The sequence below is a fragment of the Lacerta agilis genome, chromosome 6, assembly GCF_009819535.1.
Source record: "Lacerta agilis isolate rLacAgi1 chromosome 6, rLacAgi1.pri, whole genome shotgun sequence".
Lineage (NCBI taxonomy): Eukaryota > Metazoa > Chordata > Lepidosauria > Squamata > Lacertidae > Lacerta > Lacerta agilis.
This window is the reverse complement of record NC_046317.1, coordinates 83,033,005-83,058,032: the sequence shown is the minus strand read 5'-3', so window position 1 is coordinate 83,058,032 and position 25,028 is coordinate 83,033,005. Positions and strand designations below refer to the sequence as shown.

General features: G+C 45.3%; 1 protein-coding gene across 4 annotated transcripts in view; it reads right to left on the bottom strand.

Annotated features, from left to right (window-relative positions):
- The window catches only part of PHACTR3 (phosphatase and actin regulator 3), a 201,287-nt gene that overhangs the window by 104,968 nt on the left and 71,291 nt on the right, over positions 1 to 25,028 (bottom strand). For 2 of the 4 annotated variants that reach the window (XM_033153656.1, XM_033153659.1), the window contains exons 2-3: positions 9,854 to 10,015; positions 4,555 to 4,632 (exon numbers count right to left, since the gene is read on the bottom strand). In XM_033153656.1, coding sequence (XP_033009547.1) covers positions 4,555 to 4,632; positions 9,854 to 10,015 — 240 coding nt within the window. The remainder of the gene's footprint in view (positions 1 to 4,554; positions 4,633 to 9,853; positions 10,016 to 25,028) is intronic. The other 2 variants (XM_033153658.1, XM_033153660.1) reach the window with 1 other exon arrangement.

Sequence of the window (25,028 nt, the reverse complement as noted above, 5' to 3'; positions counted from 1 at the left end):
AACCAAAGCAATTACTGGAAGAGGAACACGGGTGAGGAACCTGGAATGATCTCCGGCCAGAGAATTCACATCCCTCCATTTGAGACACCCTTCATCAGAAGCTGATGACAAGACCGGCTTATCCTTGTTACTGTTTCATTACAAGTTTCTGGAGTGGTGATTGAAAGGAGTTTCTATGGAGCCCAGCTCTCTCTCTCTCTCCCTCCCCCCCCCCCCCCCGGTTTCATCAAGGGCACTCAGATCCAGCATTTCACACTGCCTGCAATCTGAGGACATGGGGGAAACCTAGTCTGCATGCTGCACAGCTCCCAGTGCAACATTTTTATAGGCTGAGCTCGCCCACTCTGCCTCGTAATCACGTTCGGAGAAAAGTTTCTGTTCTTAAAATAGCCTTTGCAGCAGCACCGTTGCTATGATACGCTGCAAGGAGGGAGGGAAGGGAGTCCATTGCCTACGTTTCAACTCATTGTGAAGCCAGCCCATACATAGTCATTGGCATATTAACTGCCACCCGCATTGTTTTCTGCCTGCGTCTTTTGTCTTTCCTTTTTTTGTGCACTATAAAATCTGGTCGTTTGGGTGACACCCTACACTTTTGTAAGCAGAGACAAGCTGCAGAAATGTGGGGAGGGGGGGGGAAATCCCCATCAACATTTACTCTGTATTCTGAGGAGCCGTATGAGAAAAGTGGTCCTGCGGTATTTACAAGGCATGAGGGCATGTGGTTTCGAAGGCGAGCAGAGCTGGTGGTGCAGGAGGTAGGAAGAGCTGTAGCTCAGAATACAGTATCTGCTCTGCATGCAGAAGGCCTCAGATTCAGGCCCTGGCATCTCCAGGGATGGCTAGGGAAGACTCCTGCCTGAAACCTCAGACAGCTATTGCTAGTCACTGTTGGCAGTATGTGTGGTGTCAGATGCATGCAGGAGAAGTGAGTGAAGATGCGCAGCACAGTGCGCCCTCCTGGCTTACGAAGAGAGAGGTGGGGGGGGGGACACACGTGCAGGCGCATCAGCAGAGCCCAGCCTTCCATTGTCTTCCCCCTTCTGGTAAGCAACAGGGATGTCACTGCTGGGAGGTCAGGGGCAACAGCCACTCCTGGATGTGTGTAAGTGAGAGAAAGAGAGAGACAGGGAGCGAGGGAAAGAGAGCTGTATCTGTGGTCTGTATGCATGTGCATGAGTGTGTACTGTGTGAGAGACAGTGGATATAAGAACACTGCAGGATCAGGCCAGTGGCCAATCCAGTCCAACATCCTTTTTCTCATAGTGGCCAACCAGATGTCTATAGGAAGCCCACAAGCAGAAGCTGAATGCAATAGCATGCCCTCCACGCACAGTTCGCATCAACTGATATTGTGGATAACAGCCAGGGATACCCCTCCATGAGAGAGTTAGTGTGGAGTGGGCTCAACTGTTTGGACCATGCCCATTATGGATTATTTAAACAAAGAATGCAGCCTTTAAGCCCCCCCCCCAGAAAGCTAGCCACTCCTGAACTACAGGTCAAGTAAGCGAAGGGGAAACAGGTCCTTTGGCATGGCACGATGGGGGAATTTAAGGAGGGGTGAAGGAGAGGACACAGGAGCCACACAGAAAGAACAAGCAAAAATGACAGAGGCAGAACTTGCAGGTAGCTTATTCTTCAGACAAAGCATCCACTGAGAGAAAAAGCAATGGACAAAGAAGGGTGGGGATTCATTACGGTGGACAGGGAGGAGATGCACGAGAAGGGCTAGTTGGATTCTGGAGACCCCCCTGAGCCTAGCAAAGGATGTCTGGTTGATGGGACTGTGTTCTAGTTTAGCTCCTGAAACTCGAAGCATAGTGCTCTCCCTTTCAGGGCCAGCCCAATACATTTTGATACCTGAGTTTCTCTACCTTTCATCCAGCCCACATTTAAAAGTTGTGCTACACCATGGAGATGATAATTCCTCTCTTCCTCTATATGCCCCACATCATAGTGCTGTCCAAAGCCGGTTGCTTCGCCCTGTTTCTGCCAACACCGCCCCTGATACACAGCATTTCCTAAGACATGCTCAACTCTCTGCAGCTGGACTTCAAGTGCTTCACATTGGATTAGATGCATTTCTCTCTCTCTCTCTCTCTCTCTCTCTCTCTCTCTCTCTCTCTCTCTCTCTCTCAACCTATAATTTATTAGGGTTTTCACATTATTACTATAGAACCCATTCTTCATTCCCTCTTCCCATTCTTAGCTTCCCTCCCAACCTCACACCCTCTTTTAAAAAAAATAAAAAATAGGATCCGTATTTTCACCTCTGATAATTCAGTTCTTCAGTATACTATACAGCATCCTGTTTGCATGCTCAGATAAGGGTTAGGAGTGTCAGTGGTCTTCTGGGCTCCCATCCAGTAAGTTCCATCCCTGCATTGTCCTCCCACTGCTTCTATCTGTGGGCATTACTCAGTTAAGAGCTTTAAAAAAAATGTCACCCAAAATCTCTCCGAAGCTTGACTTTTTACTACATTTCTAGATATTATCTGGTTACTTTTGTGCATGAAGCCAGGAGGGAAAGGCAACATTGGAAATACCCCCAAGGGGATCCAATTTGGGCACAAACATTTTGATTCTTCAGTACAATGTCCTTTCATCGACTATGTTTCTATATACAGTACTTTTAAATGTATTTAAACAGTTTCAAAGGTGAGAAGACTGTAATATTTATGTAACGATATCTGAAGCTTTTTGTCTTATCAGCTCTTCACTGGGTGCCTGATCCTACATGCTATAAATTTGCAGGAGCTGATCGCAACTCCACAACAAAATTGTCCAACTTATTGAGACCCCCTGTCTGTTAAGGAAACCTACAGATTTGATAATTATTGTTCATTCTTCAGTGCAATTACCTCCAATTTTGCATTTTAAAGCTATAATCATATCTGCAATTATGTCGTACTTTAAAGTGCTTTAAACACTTTGCACAGATCATCTCAGAAATTCCTGCAAACACAACTGGAAGTTGTCATATACTACGCATGTTCTCAGCTGGTAGGATTTTGTGTTTTCGGTGCAATAAGGTAATGTAATGGTAATGAGTTTTACACTGGGCTTGTGGTACTACAGGAGAGCAAGGCAGCACTCTTTAATCCTAGTGTGCCACTGACCTCTGCGCCCCCACCCAAGTAAAACCACAGGAGCCAATCAGAAGCAGAAGAGCAAGTGGAACAGCATGCCATCTGCCATGTGTGATTTAGTTGAGATTCCTGCATTGCAGGGGGTTGGACTAGATGACCCTCGAGGTCCCTTCCAGCTCTACAATTCTATGATTCCACTTTTAGCAACTGTGGCATTCCTCCAGTACAACAGAACTCCAGCACCTTCCAAGATTTAATGCCCTTTGCTGAGCGTAATAATGCAGATCTGACAACCGCAAACCCTTGCATTAAAACAGTGCTTAATTGCAAAAGATTAGGATGTAACTGCTGTGTACCTAGGAACAGGCTTATGGACAGTTCTTTAAAAAGACATTGCGGGTGAATTTTAAACAGAGGTTAATAAACGGCATGTGTTACTAAAACTGTAAAGTAAACCCCCCGAGACTCAAGGCATCCATCGTGTTGGGAAGGAAGAACATGGATCATGCTAGATTGCTCTTGGCGACCCATTATTCAAACCCTCCTGCCTAGACAAACAGTGTTGCGTTGTAAATTTGCTCACTCGAAGCTTTCTTTGGCAACATAGGACCATAGCAAAGACGAGAATGAAACAAAAAACAACACCCCAGTTTTTGCTCTTCTCTTCTCCAGAGATGTTTGGAAGAGAAGAAGAAAGTGGAGTGGGCAAATGTGTGATGGAGTCAATGGTGCGTCCACACAAGCCATGCCAATGACAGAGCGGAGGTGCAGAAATTATTGGCTGAAAAATGATGCACGGGCCCGAGTTTCCTCACCTCTGTTTGTTTTAAATATTGAACCAGAAATGGGTTGACCATTACAGCAAGGCACGGATGGGGAACCTGTGGCCCTCCAGATGTTGCTGGACAACAGCTTCCATCATCCAAGGCCATTGGCCATGTTAGCTACAGCTGATGGGAGTTAGAATCAGGGTGGTGTAGCGGTTAGAGTGTTGGACTAAGACTTGGGAAACCAGGCTTTGAATCTTCAGCCAGCCATGAGGTTCAGTGAGTGACCTTGGGTGAGTCGCTTCCTCTCAGCCTAACGTATGTCACAGGGGTGTTGGGAGGATAAAATGGGTAGGGGAAGGACCATGTACATCACTTTGTGCTCCTGGAAGGAAAGGTGGGCTGCGGGTGTTTTATAAAATATAACATCTGGAGGGACTTCAGAAAACTTTGCAGATATTGGAGGGTGGTTTCTCAGCATGTATGTGTGTTGCATGTGGGTTTTACAGGAACAAAATGTGGTGAAAAACACTGGGGTGGGCATTAGTCAAGACCCCCTTCCTTGTTCCCCCTGAGTGCTAAAGTACCTATCTAAAATGATTGATTTGTTTGTTTGTTTTAAACAGTGAAACCCCTTCCAGTTTCCTACGGCAAGGAGTGGGGGGAATAAAAATACAAAGATTGTTTTCACTTGCCTTGTTCCATAATTTCCAGCAGGCCTTTCTTAATAAGTTCGTCCCGACCTTGCCTTGTGGTTGTCTTCTTCTCTAACACTGCAAAAAGGGGTGGGGGTGGGGTGAGCATGGTCAACATGGAACATCAGAGCAGACAGAGCGTGGAAATGAAGAACACAAGAAGCCTGCATGAATGGGTGAAGGATGTCAAGCTTGAAGGATGGCACAGCAAGTGAGAGGTTAAACGCAGTCTCTCTCTTTCTCACCCTCCCCACCTCCCATTGATCAGACTGCCTTACTCATTCTTAACTTTTGTATCCTACCCTTCTTCCAAGTTCTTTAGGGCAAATGGACATGGGGGAATAATCCTGAAGTCAACCAATGACCTCATGGTGGAGTGGGGATTGGAACCCAAAGTCTTCCAGATCCAGCACTCTGTTGACTACACCACACTAGCTTGTAGGATCACACAGACACATGGTGTAAAGTGGCTTCTGCCATCACAGGAAGCCCTCATCTCTCCTCCCAGCATCTCACATGCTTTGAAACAAGTCAATGACTTGGGGAAGTTCCCTAGTCCAACTCTCCCCACAACCCCGGAGCAAAAGACATAGCAAGAAAGGCTTGGATCCTGTGATACTATGGAATGATGCTACGTCAGAGAATTGCAGCAAGTCCAAAATGGCATTTGCCTCATAGTTTCCTACTGTAGATGATGTCCAGCAGACCATACTCTGTTGGAGGGAACGGGGTGTTGCTCAGAAGTGAATGCCTGATGTTGGAGACAAACTGGGGACAAATAACCTCATTTCGCTCCATAAGCAGGTTTCTGCAACATAAGAAAAGCTTTGCTGGATCAGGCCAGCAGCCCATCTAGTCCAACATCCTTTTCTCACATAGGACAACCAGATGCCTATGGAAAACCTGCAAGCAGGAACCGAGTGCAAGAACATTCTGCCCTCCTGTAATTGGTTCCCAACAACTGGTATTCAGAAGTATTCTGTCCCCAACAGTTGAGGCACCATGGTTAGTAACTAGCCCCACCCTTCTATGAATTTGTCCAACCCTCCATTGAAGCCATCCAAACTGGTGGTTATCATTTCTCCCTGTGGGAATGAATTCTGTAGTTAAGCTACTGCATGTACACTTTGAAGAAATACTTTTTTGGTCTGTCCTGAAGCTTCCAACATTCAGCTTCCATGATTCTGGACAGTTGAGACAGACTGCCAGACGAGATGGAATTCTGATCTAATCAAGCAAGGTAATGCTTATGCTAAAGCCGGGCTTTTTTTTTCCAGCCGGAACTTGCCGGACTCAGTTCTGGCACCTCTCAAGTGGGCATTCATGGTGAGTTCCGGCACCTCTTTTTCCCCCAGAAAAATAGTACAGTCGTACCTTGGAAGTCGAACAGAATCCGTTCCAGAAGTCTGTTCAACTTCCAAAACGTTCGGAAACCAAAAGTGCGGCTTCTGATTGGCTGCAGGAAGCTCCTGCACATAGCTGTCAACCTTACCCTTTTTTTCTAGGAAATTCCCCTATCAGTACTATAGTCTACAGTATAGTACTGATAAGGGAATTTCCCGCAAAAAAGGGAAGGTTGACAGCTATGCTCCTGCAGCCAATCGGAAGCCGCGTAACCCGCGTCGGACATTCAGGTTCCAAAATAACGTCCGAAAACCGGAACACTCACTTCCAGGTTTTCAACATTTGGGGGCTGATTTGTTCGGGAGCCAAGGCGTTTGAGATCCAAGGTAAGACTGTACTGTGCTAAAGCGAGTTTTGCAATGCCAGGACATAAATAATTCCCCTAGCATCCCCCACCCCCTGCTGACCAAAAGGGGAAAACCCAACCCTTCCAGGATGGTTTATGGGGAAAGAATTTTACAATATTTGTGTACTATGGGGGGGGACCCAAACCAGAGTGGATCCTCCCACTAGCCTTTCCCCATCCTCACAGTGTGGCCTCTGCATTTCCTAACGGAAAGAACAAGGAAAAGACACACAGCTGGATGGAACCACAAGTCTTGCTGAGAGAAGTTCAACGAGGAGCTAAATGCAAGCAGGAAAAGCTCATTTTGGCTCATAGCTTGCTGTGGAGCCGCATAATAACAGCTTGACTACTCCAGTAACTGCTTGTAAGAATTCCTAACCATTGTTTCCTTTCAGCTAGGCAAGGCCTAGCAACGCTTATTAAGGCCCATTTTCAGCTCTGTTGAAAGGGGATAACAAGCAGCAGGGATATTGAGGGAGGGGGCAAAACCCCCACCTCCGTATTTTAGACCATATGTGGTTGCATTCCTCAGGGCTGTCAATATTTTTGGCCAACTCACTGGTTCTGCAATGAGTCACCATCATTATAAACCAATAATTAGGTTTAGCAACTAAATTAGCTATGAGTTCTCCTGTGTTAATATGGGGTATTCAAAACCACTTTTAAATAATCCTAAAATACAGACGTTTTAATTCATGTTGGGCTTTTTCTTGTTTTGCAACTGAATCCTTAATCCTTGGCCTTTAAGCCTTACCGAGCATCGTGACTCTCTTCGTCCTCACTCCCCGCAAACACTTTTTGCCGTAAAATGCTATTTCTGACCACAAGGTTACTCGCTTCTTATTTATTTAAGTATCTGCGCCCCCCCTTCTTTTAATCAAAGGGCTAGTGAGAGATACAGCATTTCTAAAAGAACAGAAATCTAAGCCAGAAAGATAAATTATACCTGGTATATATTTAAAGAGATTTGTTTGTTTGTTTTTTCATAGTACCTGTGAAGGCCTTCATTTGCATTCCTGGGCAAGGGCCCCCCGACTTAGAGGGGGGAAATCAGTACCCATAAAAACAGTGGTTTCAAACCTTTTTGAATCCATGGTGCCTCTGACCAACCACATTCTTTCTGCGGCTCGCTTGTGGGAGCCAACTGGGGTTCCACTACAGAACATGTATAAGTCTGGATTCCCCTGTTCTACCCCCCCATCCCTCCCATGCCTTAACCAGAGGGGGGTGACTGGAAAAAGCCACCATGAGCTGATATTTTTCCTGCCAAACAGTGCATGCATTCAGCTTTAAACTCTTATAACCAGGGCCTTGATGGCTCTGCGATAAACTTTGAAGAAAAAAAAGGGGGGATCTGAAGGAAGGAAATATGGATTCTGCAGCAAGTAAAAAATTGCATTATCAATTTTTTTTGCTTAATTTATTCAGTTTCTCCTAGTCTGTAGGAGGGACTCAGAACTACAGGGGGCATGTTAAGGTAAAAGGTAAAAGGTAAAGGACCCCAGACGGTTAAGTCCAATCAAGGGAGCCTATGGGGTTGTGGCACTCATCTCATTTTCAGGCCAAGGGAGCCGGCGTTTGTCCACAGAGTTTTCCAGGTCATGTGGCCAGCATGACTAAACCGCGACTGGAGCACGGAGGACCATGACGAGTGCCAGAGTGCACGGAAATGCCATTTACCTTCCCACCGCAACAGTACCTATTTATCTATTTGCACTGGCATGCTTTCGAACTGCTAGGTTGGCAGGAGCTGGGACAGAGCAACGGGAGCTCACCCCATCGTGGGGATTCGAACCGCCGACCTTCTGATCGGCAAGTCCAAGAGGCTCAGTGGTTTAGACCACAGCGCCACCCGCATCCCTAGGGGGTATGTTAAACCCTTCCCATGACCACCTGAAATCACCCTGAACAGCCAAGCTCATGTGTTTTCTTCAGGGACTACATACAGAATTTCAAGCCTATCCCTGCTATTGGGCGGGGGGGGGGGGGTAGGTTGAAACTTGCTTTTAAAATAATAAAAACTGATACTCTCTCTCTCTCTTTTTTTTTTTTAATAGGTAGACTTTATTTCATTTTAGGATAATACAAATGCATTTCTTGAGAAACAAAAAGAAAAACAACAATGTACATATCCAAGATTGCTTTGAATGGAAAAAAAAGAAACAGAACCCTCCCCCTCCCTCTGCTCTACCCTCCCTCCCCTCCCTTTACTTCTCAGCATACCCATTCGTGCTTGTAAGTCGCTTTAACGTCTAACTGCATAGTCTTTGTCCATTCATGATCCTTTTTTTGTCTCACCTTTGGACCTTTTGGATCTTTTAATATTTCATCAAGAGGTCGGCTCTTTCCACATATAATTTAAAGTATTCTTTAAGTAATTTCCAATTGGTCTCTCTTTCTATTATACTTATTCCTTTTATTTCTTCATGTTTTATTGCCAAGTTATAGTAAGTTAACAATTTTACTTGCCAATCCTCTTTTTTCGGTATGATTGGGGACTTCCAATTTTTTGCTATTAGAAGCCTCGCTGAGACAGTGGCATACATAATTATATGTCTGTCTTTGGGCTGGAACTCCTTATCTACCATTCCTAAAAGGAATGTTTCCACGGTCTTCTTAAAAGGGTATTTTACCATTTTCTTTAATTCGTTATATACCATCTCCCAGAATACTTTGATGTCCTTACATAACCACCACATGTGTATGTAGGTCCCCACTTCCTTTTTACATCGCCAACATTGATTGGTAACATTTTTGTAAATTTTTGCCATCTTGACGGGTGTCAGGTACCATCTGTATTGCATTTTTAACACATTCTCTTTAATATCATAGTTTGGGGTTAGTTTACTATCTCTCTTCCACAATTTTTCCCATCTTTCCATCATGATTGGCTTTCCCACATCTTGTGCCCAGCGTATCATCACCTCTTTTACTTGTTCTTCCTCTGTCTCCCACTTTAGCAGTACATGGTAGAAATTCTTTATATAATCTTTTTTTTTCAAATAAAATTTCTTCTAGTTTTGATTTTCCCTTGTCAAATCCAATTTTGATATCCTGTTGGAATCTTTGATTTATTTGAAAATATTGGAGCCAGCTGGTGAGGTAAGTTTTAATTGCTTCATAGTCTTTTAATTTCAATTCCTCATCTTTTTTTTCCAAGATTTCTTTATAAGTTGGCCAAATTGGATCCATATTCCTCTTTTTGACTGATATAATCTCTAGTGGGGAAAGCCACCATGGTGTTTTTAATTCAAAAAATCTTCTATATTTGGACCATACTGCAAACAGAGACCTTCTAATTATATTTAACCTGGCTTTTTGAGAGTATCAGAATAATATAATTAAAAACTGATACTCTCAAAAAGCCAGGTTTTGTGATCTACGGAACATTTCTCTGCTTTTTCTGCACTTGTGCAAATCAAAGACTACACACGGTCCAGTTTATGCTTTACAAATATGATCTTCTCTTACAACAAACAAATCCTGCCCTTTTTTGCCATAATACATGTTCCTGGCCAAAGTAAAAATAAATATATTTCCCCCGCTTACCTGCTGACGTCTGTTTTAATTTCTCGTTTTTCTTTTTCCTCCATTTCCATGGCTTGAAGATCCTTCCCAACGTGGCTAGCTTGCTGTTCCTTCGGACGGGAGGAGTTCGAATCCCTGAGACCAGATATTCGGAACGCACTGCAGGGGATGGATCCATTTCCTCTGAGAAGGGAGGGAAAACAAAATTGATGGTTAAAGAAAATGAGAGAAATATTGAACAGGATGAAGCGCATCAGGGTTTGATATCAAGAACAGGGCTGGATTAACCATTAAGCAAAATAAGAACGTTCTTAGGGCATCAAGGTGGAGGGGGGGCACAACAGAAATTTTCCATTGCCGGGTTTTTAACATTAATTGTCACAAATTGCTCAAGCTGAGGTTCATTTTCTCAGTTGAAGTATTAAAAAACCCAACAGAACAACTATGCACCAAGGCAGGCTGGATGCCTTGTCTCTACTAAGTATAGAAGCAGATGTGCTATGGAAGACTAGTTTTAAGGATTTGATGAAAGACTTTGCAATTAGGAAAAGTAAGAGATTTTTCCACCAAATATAAATAAAGTGGAAGTATACCAAAAACCTATGCATTCTTAAAGAAATCAGCCCTGAGTGCTCACTAGAAGGACAGATCCTGAAGTTGAGGCTCCAGTACTTTGGCCACCTCATGAGAAGAGAAGACTCCCTAGAAAAGACCCTGATGTTGGGAAAGATGGAGGGCACAAGGAGAAGGGGACGACAGAGGATGAGATGGTTGGACAGTGTTCTCGAAGCGACTGGCATGAGCTTGGCCAAACTGCGAGAGGCAGTGAAGGATAGGCGTGCCTGGCATGCTCTGGTCCATGGGGTCACGAAGAGTCGGACACGACTGAACAACAACAACAATACCAAAAACAAAAAACAACCCAACACCAACAACATTATTTTCCATCTTGCTGTAGGTTTTGTTTCATTTTGAAAAATACATAACAATAGTCTTCATAATTCTGGGGGCGGGGGGGGGGGGGAGCCACAGCTGTTTATCATACTGCTTTATAGTGCAGGTGGGGCCTCAGACTGTATGGATCTATACATGGAATGAGAATATGACTCGATACCAAACCTCAGCCAGTGTCAATAGCTCCAAGAAGCCGCTATTGACTAGTCCTGCCAAGATCCTTTCCCTTTGCCACATTTGTTTCTAGACAGAGCTCATTCTCAAACTTAATAATAGGTCCTCATATGACTATCAATTTCATTAATAGCAAGGAAGCAATGCTGGGGCAGTAAGTAATAAAGGCAGCTCAGTGGCAGGCGTCTTCCAGCCAGTATCTTGAAAGAGAGTAGCAGAGCTCCATAAATAATGGTTGTGGGTAGCATTGCTAGGATATATATGTGGGTGTACACACATTAATTCTCAAGTGCATAGCTAGCATCCGTCACCCACGATGTCACGAGCCGGGGAATTATAAGGCAATTTGCATATTTATTTCAACAACCCATAAAATTTAAATGAATGATATGGAACACATTTCCAAGCCATTTGTTTCAGGGATAATAACTTCATAATAATTTGCGTTGCGAATGCCGCATTTAAAACAAACAGCCTTATATGATCAATTTCATTTTATAAGGGTGGGAAGGTGGAAATACAAGGAAACTAAATAATGCTTTTAGAGCTTAATGGGGAAGCCAGACTTTTAAGAAAATTGGAATTATTATGGTTTTAAAAGTTTGGTAGGTGCCTGTGCGTTAAGCAGCTCTTTGCACAGAAGCAATTAATGCCTTTATTTATTTGTTTGTTTGTTTGTTTGTTTGTTTGTTTATTGCGGGTGGGGGGGAAATGGTTGATAAGACACAGATGAATTGCTAAATAAGAGACAGTATGAATTCATTGCCTCATTAGTGGAAGTGATATAAAAATATTTTCTGTTCTCGAGTACAATGAAAACTTGGTGATGGGGAAAATGCAGGATGAAATCATTACATAAGTGGATATGAATGGTTTGACTTTTAGGAGAAGTCAGAAGATTATGAATACAAACCAATATGTTTATTAGGAGAATGCCCCATTGTGTTTAACAGAGCTTACTCCCAGACAGGGACGTGGGTGGCACTGTGGGTTAAACCACAGAGCCTAGGGCTTGCTGATCAGAAGGTCGGCGGTTCGAATCCCCGTGACAGGGTGAGCTCCTGTTGCTTGGTCCCAGCTCCTGCCCACCTAGCAGTTCAAAAGCATGTCAAAAGTGCAAGTAGATAAATAGGTACCACTCCGGCGGGAAGGTAAACGGTGTTTCTGTGCGCTGCTCTGGTTTGCCAGAAGCAGCTTTGTCATGCTGGCTACATGACCTGGAAGCTGTACGCCGGCTCCCTCGGCCAGTAAAGCGAGATGAGCGCCGCAACCCCAGAGTTGGACACAACTGGACCTAATGGTCAGGGGTCCCTTTACCTTTACCTTTACCTTACTCCCAGATAAATGGGTATTGAAGCATACACATACTTACCTAGGAGGATGAACTCATTGAACTCAATTGGACTTACATTTGAGAAGACACGCACAATAGTACGTTGTCATAACAATATTTTGCCAAGTTCTTCCCTTGCAAGTGCACCTTCCATTTGACTATTTGAGATTATGGCAGAGGTTTCTGTACTGGCCTGCCAGATCTTGCTGAATTCTCACCATCCCTGATCATAGACCGCACTGGTTAAAGGGAGTTGGGAGTCCAAGAAAAATCTGGACGCCCACTGAAGTAACATCTCATTCCTGAAAGGATGGGCGCTTGCCAAGTGAGCTCTGCTATGTGACACTTTGGGCTGGAGTGGGGCAGGAATCCCTAAATGATTTTAATGCCCAGGCCCATATCAGTGCATGAGATGGCTGTTTACTACACTCAGCCTCAGGCAATGGGTAGATTGAAAACGGTGCTGCTTTTAGCCTTTTCAGACTAAGCAAAATCTGCGTACTGAATGTTTGCGCTGACCGAGCAGAAAGCTGCCTGTGAAGCCAACAGGTGACCCTTTTTTCAAATAATCTGAGGATGCCCCAAGATAGTGTGGCCGTGTGTCCTTCTTTACCAAGGGGACAGTCCTCTGTTTGAAGGACATTCTGGTCCAAGACTGTCCAGTTTAAAGGTAAAGAAACCAAAGGAGAGCAGGGCCTTGAAGTTACTCACCCAAAATTGACACCTGGATAGCAGACATCTACATCAGCTGGTAGTGAGATTTATTGTGTTTCTGTTTACATTATACTAATTATTTCTAAATGTGCACCTAAAAAATATAAATTACCATATGCAAATTCTATGCAAATCTATGTCTCTTTTGATATTACAATGCAGAAGTGGCTAACCTACCCCAAGGCCTGTGAAGTGATCTTCCTTTTCCCAAAGGTAAGGGCTCTTATCAACTTCTTGAGTGGGGAGCAGCAGCACAATTCTCCCTTGCCTTTCCTTTGCATATCAGCTGTGAAAGGCAGTGTGGTATAGTGGTTAGAGTGCTGGACTAGGACCTTGGAGACTAGGGTTCAACTCCCCCATTCAGCCTTGGAGCAGTGGCGTAGCAAGCCTCTGTGCTCCTGGGGGCGGCGGCAGCGCAGAGGCACCCCCCTGGGGGAGGGGCACGACACGTGCGTCGTGACGTCATCGTGACATCACGACGCACGTGGATGCAGAAAGGGGGATTTCCCCCTTCCCGCAGCTTTTTTCGGCGGGGGTGGTGGCCAGCGAGGAGGGGGTGGCAAGCGTGACACCCCCCCTCGCTGGCCCGCCTCCCCGCCGAAAAAAAGCGGCGGAAAGGGGAAAAAGAGAAGCAGAACAGGCGCTTGGATGTGCCTGCTCTGCTTCCTTTCCCACCCTCCCAGCGTTTTTTTCGGCAGGGGGTGGGCCAGCGAAGAGGGGGTGTCGTGCCACCCCCTCCTTGCTGGCCCACCCCCCGCTGGAAAGGGGGAAAGGCGACATGCCTCTGTTCGGGCCACCAGGCAGGGTGGGGTGGAAGGGGCCGGCCAAAGTGTCACCCCCTCTCTCCTGGAACTAGGGGCGGCCTGCCCCCCCACCCCCCCCTGCGACGCCCCTGCCTTGGAGTCAGTCACTCACTGTCACCCTAACCTACCTCAGAGTTCTTGTGAGGATAAAATGGGGAGGAGCAGAACTATTTATATCACCTTGAGGTCATAGGAGGAAAGGTAGGATAAAAAGATTTTTATCCCCAAAGTTGTCTTCTGCCACCAGTATAGATATAAAGAGCCAGATACTCACACTCACCACAAGGATGAGGTGTCCAATAACCACTGGCACTAAAGGAGAGATCTCAGTTCAGCTGGAATCTAAGCATCGGGTTAAAACACCCCAGAATGTCAGCTGTCTCAAGGCAAGCAATGCCACCTTCATGCTCCGGCACCGTTCTAGGGATCAACGCATATTTCCCAGACACTTCCCCTCCCTCTGCTATGAGCATAAGTGCCGCTTGTCCTGAGATTTCCTCAAGCATTTAAGTGGAGACTTGATGAGCTGGCTGGCTTCTGATGACATCTCAGCAGGTTGCTGACCCTACAATTCAACGATCCAAGATTGGAGGTGGGTTTTTGCGAGCTTCTGCAAAGCATCGTGACTGAGTGGGTTGTAGCCAGTGCCAACCATATTCATAATAATGTCTGACTGGGCTGCCCCAATGAATCCTGTGGGACTGTTCGGTCCTGCTCCCTCCCCCTTCCTTCTGCTCCACTTGCCCTTAGAGCAGAGGACAAAACTGAGTGCAGTCAGGTGAGCCAGCCATGTGAATTTGTCTTGACTGAGTCACACTTGGGAAGCCCTAAACTCTTAAATCTTTTCTTGACTCAGCAGGATTCGTGGTGACACAGCTTGCAGGCTGCTCTCATCAAGGCAGGAGGCTCTGCTCTCCAAATAAAAGCATGGCAGTAGGGAAGGGGCTATTTTCTTCCAGATCTTAATAGGCTCCCTCTTAAGGATTTGCCTTTGAGCTTGAAGAACATCCATTTATTTCCTTGGTGATGCTAAGGATGGATTGTGAATACATCCTCTCTCTCTCTTTTTTTTTTTGAGATAAGGGTGGACAATTCCATCAATTTCACTTTCCCAATCTTAAATTCAGTCTTCCACATTTCCATGGCAATATGTGATTATTATTTTTAACACCCTCACGAAATTTCATTAGCATTTCAGTGTGAATTCTGAATTTTGCAAGCAATTTTTTTTTCTAATATAAAGCAGTTTTGTAGGTTATTTTCACCAATATTACTTATATGCACAGTTTCTGCTGATATACATATTTTTGCACTCATTAATTTGGTTGGAGAACAGCACTGCAGAATTCAGAGAAGGTCAAATGTTGAGCCGTATATAAATATTGTGATAATGTGGAAAACGTCTTAATAAGATTAAGAAAAGGAAAAAGGAGAGGGGGGAGGGTGAAAAATAGAAGGCTTTCCAAACTGGATATTTCAAAACAGATCTTATGTTGGCTATTGTTTCATTCCAGTATCTTTCTCATTCATTCAACCATCATTAACAGACACAGCTTTACAGAAGAAGAAGAAGAAGAAGAAGAGGAGGAGGAGGAGGAGGAGGAGGAGCAGGAGGAGGAGGAGGAGTTTGGATTTGATATCCCGCTTTATCACTATCCGAAGGAGTCTCAAAGCGGCTAACACTCTCCTTTCCCTTCCTCCCCCACAACAAACACTCTGTGAGGTGAGTGGGGCTGAGAGACTTCAAAGAAGTGTGACTAGCCCAAGGTCACCCAGCAGCTGCATGTGGAGGAGCGGAGACACGAACCCAGTTCACCAGATTACGAGTCTACCACTCTTAGGCACTACACCACACTGGCTCTTTGTGTGATAAGAAGAGGAGAAAAGAAAGTACTGTTGCAAGGAATTAACAGTCCCACAGGATTTTTTGGGTGAAGCCGTTCCAGTGTCAGTGGCATAAATCTGAAAATAAGTTACTTATGTAGATACAGTCTGTGGGTAGGCTCACTTCAAATACATTCGACAACGCCTGCTTTGACCAATTTTTTTGCCTTAGTTGCCTTAGTTGTGCTGTATAATTTTAGAACATGTTCATGTATGATCATAGGATGGTAGAGTTCAAAGGAACCTTGAGCAACGTGGCACCAGTGGGGCCGTGGCCACGGGTGCAGATTTTTGAGGGGGCACGAAGGAGACACCCCCAGCAGCCCCCCCCCCCCGAGTGCCTGGCCTGACACTATTCCCCTGTTGTTGGAGGAACCGGAGTGGGGTCATGTTGGTGGCAAGGGCTGGGGTACCACGGTGGAATCCTTCCCCCGTGGCACCCCATGCCCTGTCGAGCACGTACACCCACCCCACCCTGGTGCACGCACACCCCCATCTGACATGCGTGTGTGGAACCTGAAAGGCTGAGAAGGACCTCAGGAACCCAAGATGTCTTGTGCCAGAGAAGGGACAGAGGACACTGGCAAAAAGCCTGTTGTGAAAACGACAAGTTGCAAGGGAATCATGGCCATGTCCCCTAATTTACAGTCTATTTGAAGGAGCCCTCAGTTTCAAGAGCTGTTCAGCCCAAGAACATACATTTAAAGCAGAATGAGAACCTTGGAGTCTTCTAGTCTCCTTCTTCTTTAGGTTTATTCCCTGGCCTCCTTAACTCTCCAAACCATTGCTGTCCCAGGCAAGGCATTATTTACATTTTGACTTCTCCACCCTAACCTGATTTCACTCCCCTCCTGCCTATCTGCATTCTATCACCCTCCAGTCTCCCCCCAGCCCGATTTTTTTGGCCTTAAGTTCCCCTCCTCCCCTCCTCTGCCATCCTCTATCACTGTGCACCACTCACACGCTGCCCCATCCCACTGAGTTTTTCCCATCTCCCGCCACTTCTATAGATTTAACGAGAATGATTTCTATGGATTTAACGAGAATGGTGACCTGGGATGCTGGGGATGCACCACCTGGTTTCCAACTCTTCCTAGCATTCTTATCCATGGCTGCAGGAGTTCAAGCAAGATAAGGCATCAATTAGTGCTTGTTATTTATTGTTTTAAGAGCAATCAATCTGTTGCCTTGCCTACCAGAACCATTCTCTCTCTCTCTCTCTCTCTCTCTCTCTCTCTCTCTCTCTCTCTCTCTCTCTCTCTCTCCCTCTCTCTCTCTCTCTCTCTCTCCTGGCTTTCTTTCTCCAGCAAAGTCAGGAGAGGCTGCTCAAGGAAAACAGATTTGGTGATTCATTTGCAGCTCCTTGTGGGGAATCCAGGGGCCTTCTGAAATATCCTCCTCGCTGTGTTATTTCCCACCATTTCAGCACTTTTACTTGTGTGATCTTTGTGATCCTTGCCCCCCAGGAGCAGCCGACGACACTTGGGTACCTGAGGTGAACCACAAAATGGCACACACAACCCCCAACAAGGAAGAAGCGTGCATGCACACGAAAGCTCATACCAAGAAGTGTGCATGAACAAGAAGTGTGCATGCACATGAAAGCTCATACCAAGAACAAACTCAGTTGGTCTCTAAGGTGCTACTGGAAAGAATTTTCTATTTTGTTTCAAGGAAGAAGCTGTGAGTTAAGACCTACATCAGGAACAAGGCAGGAATAAAAATTTACATCAGGAACAAGAAGAGAAGAAGAGTTTGGATTTGATACCCCACTTTGTCACTACCCAAAGGAGTCTCAAAGCGACTAACATTCTCCTTTCCCTTCCTCCCCCACAACAAGCACTCTGTGAGGTGAGTGGGGCTGAGAGACTTCAAAGAAGTGTGACTAGCCCAAGGTCGACCACCTTGGGCGGCAGTCTCCACAGGGGCAGCAGTTCCGGCCTCCAAGCTTCCCCCCCAAAAAAACCCCACTCTTTAAACCCATTCTTTGGGTTTCCTGCAGTTTGACATTTGCTCCGATTCAGCTTTAAAGAGCAGGTTTTCATGGGGAAAGCTCCAGAACAAAAAAACAAAACAAAACAAAAAAAGTGGGGTGCTCAAACAAAGAGCTTCAAATCGTGGACCATCCCTGGAAAGCACGGGTGAGAGTTTAGTGTGGATAAGCCCTCAGTAGAGGGCAACTTCCTATGTTCCTCTTGCAAGGAGGCCACAAAGTAGTGGAAAAAGGATTTAGGAGGCAATTCATCAAATCCGCCCATGCCAGATTGCCAGCCAGAAAAGGGTCTGTAGCCAAAATCATCTTGGCATATGCACTTTCAGAAAGGAAGCAAACTTATCTCCCAGGAACCCCAGGGACTCCTTTCCAGCAGGAGCCCTTATCCCAATATTTCTTCAGACAGGTCTAATTCTCGCCCTGAGCTTGGTCCTCATATGGCTATTAAGCTTGTCCCCCTCACTAGGAAGGGTGAAATGAAGGGCATATATTTTTCCAGCCCAGCTAAACCAAGTTTTTCCCATTCACACCCATTCTTCTGTCTAGTCTGGCAAGTGGGTTCGAGAAGACAGCGGGAATGTTGCTCTTATTCCTTGGAAATTCAAGGCCTCATCAACGATCAAGTCAACCATTGACTCATCAGAGTAATAACAACAAAGCAGAAGGTGGGAGACCTCTGTGGCCAAGGCCCCTCAAAAAATACTCCACATCTACAGACAAACTCAGAGGACTATCAGCCAAACAGTGAAGGACACAATACTTACCCATCTCCAGATTTGAGAAGATGATATATTTTTTAAAGTTACATAGAGAGGAAAATCTGCCAAGTTCAGCATTTTCTGCCATTAGCATGAAAAGAAGCCACACCAGGTGAAAATGTCAGTTATACGAATAGATGCTTGCATGCAGATAATCATTATGCACACTTAATGCTTTCCATGGAGAACTGATCTATCATTATAGTTAAATGAAACATCCATTAGGGTACTGATTCAAATGTTCCTGCAGTGGAACATTGTGTAGATTAGAGTGTCGGGGGGGGGGGGGAACCCGTCCCAAAAGTGGGGAGTGTAACGGTGTTTGGATGGGGGGGCAGCCTTGTAAAGGAAAGGGAGGCTAGAAATCTTGCAACAATACAAGGTGGTCTGATGACCTTTCATCCTTTAAAAAACAAAACTTTGCAAACGCTTCTTTAAAGGTAAATGCCACATCGGTTGCCTAGGAATACTTGACATGTGCTTTTGACATGGGGCCTGGGGGAATATAGTGTGGTGCATCAAACATGAAGCATTGTCATGCAGCTGCTCCAGCACATTTCCAGAGGCCACCATCAGCACCTGTCCTGGAACCACTTTAAACCATTTTGTTCTGGTGATCCAAGGAGGAACACTGCTGCTGCGACAAGGGGAACCACGGACAACTGAGAGCCTTTCACCCTCCAGCAGGCAGGGGGCGCTGAAGGTCTCTTCCAACTTGCAGCTTGCCCTGCCTCTATTCCCCTAGTGCAGGCATAGGCAACCTTCGGCTCTCCAGATGTTTTGGACTACAATTCCCACCATCCCTGACCACTGGTCTTGTTAGCTAGGGATCATGGGAGTTGTAGGCCAAAACATCTGGAGAGCCGAAGGTTGCCTATGCCTGCGCCTAGTGGGATTGTTTGGGAAGGTTCTGGTGGGGCCCTGTTGGAAGCAGGCAATTGACTAGAAATGGGGTAAATTGCAATAAGTACATTGGTACCTCTAGTTACGAACTTAATTCGTTCTGGAGGTCCGTTCTTAAACTGAAACTGTTCTTAACCTGAGGTACCACTTTAGCTAATGGGGCCTCCTGCTGCCACTGCGCCACCGGCACACGATCTCCGTTCTCATCCTGGGGCAAAATTCTCAACTCGAGGTAACTCCTCCAGGTTAGTGGAGTCAATGGCATCGCAACGGGGGGCGGGGGCAGTATGCCCCTGGTTCCATGTCTGCAGGGGTGACAAGAAGTCACCCCGCGGGAGCTCAAGGAGGCACGAGCAGCCATCGCACCATCGCAGCCGCACGTGGAGGATCCTCCGTTTGTGACTGCAGCTGTGAGCAGAGAATCCCGGCACTGTCCGTACGGTGCTGGAACGGCGCCGACGGCAACCCGCTAAGTACAGGGCATGTGCAGCATCGCACATATACACTGTACATAGCGATGCCGTGCATGTGCTGTATAGCGGTTTGCCAGCGGGGGCGCTCCAGCGCCATACGGACGGAGCCGGGATCCCTCCGTTGCTGCTACAGCCGCAAATGGTGGAATCAGATCCTCTGTTTGCAGCTGCAGCTGCGAGCAGAGGATCCCGGCACCATCCAGCGCTGGAGCGATGGTGGCAAACCGCTATACAGCGCATGTGTGGTGTTGCTACATACAGTGCATGCGTGCGACGTCGCACATGCGCTGTACTTAGCTGTTTGCCGCCGGCACCGCTCCATCGCCATACGGACGGTGCCGGGATCCCTCCATCGCTACTACAGCCGCGAACGGAGGAATCAGATCCTCTGTTCGCGGCTGCAGCGGCAACAGAGAGACCCCGGCACCGCCCGTACAACGCTGGAGCGGTGCCGGCGGCAAACCACTATACAGCACATGTGCAGTGTCACTATATATGGCACATGCACCCTATGTAGTTACGCCCACCCTGGGTGTCATGACGCCTTCCTTCACCCCTGAGCAGAGTTTGTAACCTGAAGCGTTTTTAACCTGAGGCGTTTGTAACTCGGGGTACCACAGTACTGGAGAATTTCTTCCATGTAAGTGCAGGGTTCAAATTCTGTCTCAGCCACTGTGTGACCTTGTGCCAGTCACTGTCTCTTACCCACTTCACAGGGTTGTGGTGAGGATAATATGTGGAGGGAAGGGAACTATGCATGCCACCTGGAGCTCCTTGGAGGAAAAGTGGGATATAAATAAAACAGATTAATTGATGGATTAATGATGTAAGATGCGGCCTTGGGTTCCCAACCCCAATTCATACATTGATAGAATCATAGAAGGGACCCCAAGGGTCATCTAGTTCAACCCCCTGCAATGCAGGAATCTCAACGAAAGCATCCATGGACTCATCTAAACTGGTAAAGAAAAAGTGATTTATACGCGTTGGATGTGCGAAATAACATCGTGCCAGCAGATGGCGACGTGGAGTCCCTTTTTCTCTCTACCTGTTTTCCCTGTTTAAATTGACAATGCTTTAAACTGAAACGCTTATTCAATGTGTCTAGATCCAGCCTGTGACACAGGGCCATCCAAGCTCTGCTTAAAAAACCTCCAAGGAAGGAGAATCTACAACCTTTCCTCCATGCAGCAGCAGTGTATCTGGCATGATCTGGGAACAATCTGAATATATTTCAGAGTACGGAATTTTTCGTGACATTTGTACACCCCCCCGTGCTAAAAAGAAAAAAAGAAAAAAAAGCAATTACAACTAAATGTTCTTCAGGCAGTAATGAATAATCCTCTCCAAAACCAAACAATGCGGGACTGAACGAAGAATGACGAGAATGAGCAGCGTCTCAGAGGATCTGCAGCAAAAACCGAGCTGTCATAACTGATGATATAGTTCACAGTTTCCTATTCTCTGGCATGGCAGCACGATGAGGCTTGAATCAGAGCTCAACATCATTTCACTAATGGAGTTGTAATATCCCTGGGCTCAGAGATCTAGCTGTGTTCAAACATTAACAATGAGACCATAAGGACTGCCTTCCTGGATCAGGCCAAGGTCCATTTAGTTCAGAATTGTTTGCCCCCTGCAGCAACTGGCCAGATACCTGTGGAAATGTAGAAGCAGAGCTTGCAAATAACTATACCTGGTCTATTTTTGTTCCCCAAAATCATTACCTCTTATCATTAAGTTCGAAGCAGAGAATAGCAGCTAGCTAGAAGTTAAATATATATGTGAAAATAGTCAGCATTTGCCAAATTCTGCCATTTAAAATTTGAATGTGAATTTCAGTTTTGAAATGCGCATTTGTAACATGTCACATCCCCCCGCCCCCACCAAACTTTGGAGATGTAAGTGCTTCTGAATTCTTTTTTTGCTTGGATGCTTTTGGCAGGCATAAAACATGAAATGGCACCAAGCCCTATCAGATACTACATGCCATTGCACGCCAGCTATCATCTGTGAACAGAAACGCTATTGTACACGATGCTCAATGAAATATTCCAAATGCAGATATCAACTGTTTCGCCAAGGGGAAAAAAAGTATTCCGAGAATAGCCGCAAATATTTAGAGGTTTCCGTTCAGCACAAAAGATCTGAGGAATTTTGAGAGAAGCAGGAACAGTTGCAAGCAGGCGGGTGAAATTTCCTGGGGTGTGGGGAAAGGAGTTGCTCTAAGTCACTAAGTCACTACTGATGAAGCAAAATGTCAAAGGGAATTTGGATGTTCCTTCTTTTGGACAGGACTTCCTTTCATGTTATCTTGTGATATGACTCCTAGCGACATCTCTCAGAGCTGTACTGAACACTGATAGTTGTGGCTGAGAGCATGAATTCTGGGGCAGGAAGTTTAGCATAAAACAAGCAAAACCCCACGGCATTGCTGCTCCTGCACCTGCCATGTGGGGATAAACATAGTGGTCTACCTTACAGGGATGTTGTGAGAATTATATTTCAGCCTCGTTTCCACGTGGTGTTATCATTGCCACTCTGGCAGGGGCTTTTATGAAAGGAAGGGTCTTCCTGCTCTGCTCTCACCAGGTTGCAAAACTTTTGCAATCCATCCAAGGTCAGAAACTAAATATTTAAGAACACTCCAAAGGGATGGAGAAATCTGTTAATGCTGGCTTCTCTCCATCTGCCACATTTCCTCATCAGTTTCTGATTTATAAATAAATAAACAAGTTTTATAATAATAATAATAATAATAATAATAATAATAATAATAATAATAATAATGCAGAATTCCCTTGAACACCCCCATTTTTTGCCAGCAATCTCCACTCAGATAATGCACTTTTGCATGTTCTTTTCACCAATGTGTGCATTATTATGCTAACTTTCCCCAAATACCCGGTAAGTGCATTTTGGGAAACACGTTATGGGTTGGGCAACTGCATGGCAAATAATAATAATAATAATAATAATAATAATAATAATAATAATAATAATAATAATAACTGGAGAAGTGCGAATTTTGAAGGACGGCTACCTTTTGGTTGTTTCAGGTCATGTGGATTAGACAGGTTTAATAAATAAATGGATTGTATTAAAATCTGGGGAAAGGAATACAAAAATTAATATCAAGTGTCTTTTTATCAGATCGGAAAGCTAGTTTAAATAAAAGCACAGACCAGAAAAGGAGAGAGAGAGAGAGAGAGAGAGAGAGAGAGAGAGAGAGAGAGAGAGAGAGAGATGGGAAGTTAGAGAAAGGATTAAGGGGAAAGAAAAGAAAAGAAAGCAAGATGGGAGGGCGGGCGAGAGCCTTATATAAAAAATATTCAATACATCCACTTCAAAATAACACCCAACAAATCCACTTTCTATAAACCAGAATGATCTTCAATTCTCAAACCCAAATATCATAACTTCCTTTTTCTTTTCCTGGCAAAAAGTGTAGAAGAAGTTTCCAATCTTTAGTAAATATTGGCAATGACTTTTCTCCGTTTAAACTCACCAACTTCGGGATTAGGCAGGTTTTCGTTAAAACGCAAAGGAAGCCCGATTTCTCCCCTGCCTCATTCTTACTTTGTAAGAGGATTCTCATGCTTCTTTTAAAACTTCTGTGCAGAAACAGAAAAGGGTTGTCCCTCATATCCTGCCCCCTGCCGCCGCCACCCCTGGAAATGGTTTGCTAGGCATGAGGTACCAACAGCTGCAGATATAGTGATGAGTTAGCCAGAGGACAGTGGTTAGCTTCAATGTCGGCCTCTAACCAAGCAGGGAGAACAGCCGAGGAAGTTGGTGCCAGGTTCACTCTGTAGCCTGAGGTTAAGAAAGATGTAAGAGTTCTTGTTTTTAATTTCACCCACCCCCAAAATTGGTACATCCATATATGCATGAGTACATAAGCTTATAACAGGGTTGCCAAACGTCTGGTTTTTCCTGGGCATGTCCAGGATTTCAAGAATGAAACCACCATATCCTTTTTCCTCTCTCTTTCCCTTCCTTCCTTTCCCTCCCTCTTTCTCAGCGCAGGACAGATCATGCCAGTCGGTGCCCTCCCATGTCCCCTCTGATGGCACCCTGGCACCCATCCCATGCCTGCTCACGAACCCCCTCCTCCCCCCTCTCCAGGCATCGGCAAATGTGTCCTCTTTTTTGCTCTTCAAAATACGGCAACCCTATAAAATTCGAAAGGAGTTAGCCTTGTTTCCGTATCACTTATCTCAGGGCTCCGGTGGCAATGCACAAAGGCAATGATGCTGCAGCTATAAATGATGCAAATTTGCATAATTTGCTTTGGCCCTAATTAATTGTGACTGGTGAGGTCAGGGAGCAGGTTTTCCTTCCATGTGGTGCCCTTTGCAAATGAAGTCGTTCGCTGGGGTTGCCTGATCAGTAGTGAATGGGGCATCTGTGCTTCGAAACGTCGAACAGAAGGGATTGTGCGCAAGGTGCGCTTCACCCACTGCTACAGTTCTTTGATGGGAAAAGCAGCGTCGACTAGAGTTGACTCCTCTGCGCAGCTTTCGAAAGCACAGAAGCCTTGGAATTTGGCAGGCAAGCCACTCTACAGTTCTTAGCAGGTCTCTGACCATGTAATAAATGACTGATCAACTATACAGTTCTATTATACCGCAGTGAACGGCTTCTCTCATCCATGAGGTTGTTAGCAAAGTCACTTAAATAATGGAGTCTAGAAAGGGAAGAGAAATCCTCACAACAACACTTTACTCAGCAAACAGAACAAAAACAGCATATAACACTTCGGCTGAGAAAAATAGTGTTCTGCTCTAATCATTGATGCTATTGTATAATGTTTAGATTATGCAATAAAGTATTTTTTTAAAGTAACCATTGATGATATCAAATGACATTTTAAAGAAGAGGAGGAGGAGGAGGAGGAGTTTGGATTTGATATCCTGCTTTATCACTACCCGAAGGAGTCTCAAAACAGCTAACATTCTCCTTTCCCTTCTTTCCCCACAACAAACACTCTGTGAGGTGAGTGGGGCTGAGAGACTTCAAAGAAGTGTGACTAGCCCAAGGTCACCAAGCGAAAAAAAGTATCAAATACTCAGCCGTGACTATCCCTAAAACGAGGTAAAGGTAACTCAAACTTAACTGAACTCAACTCCAAAAAATGGGGTGAGGGTCCCCAAACAGCTTGGTGAAATTAGACAAATATATATATATACTACTCAAATGAAAAC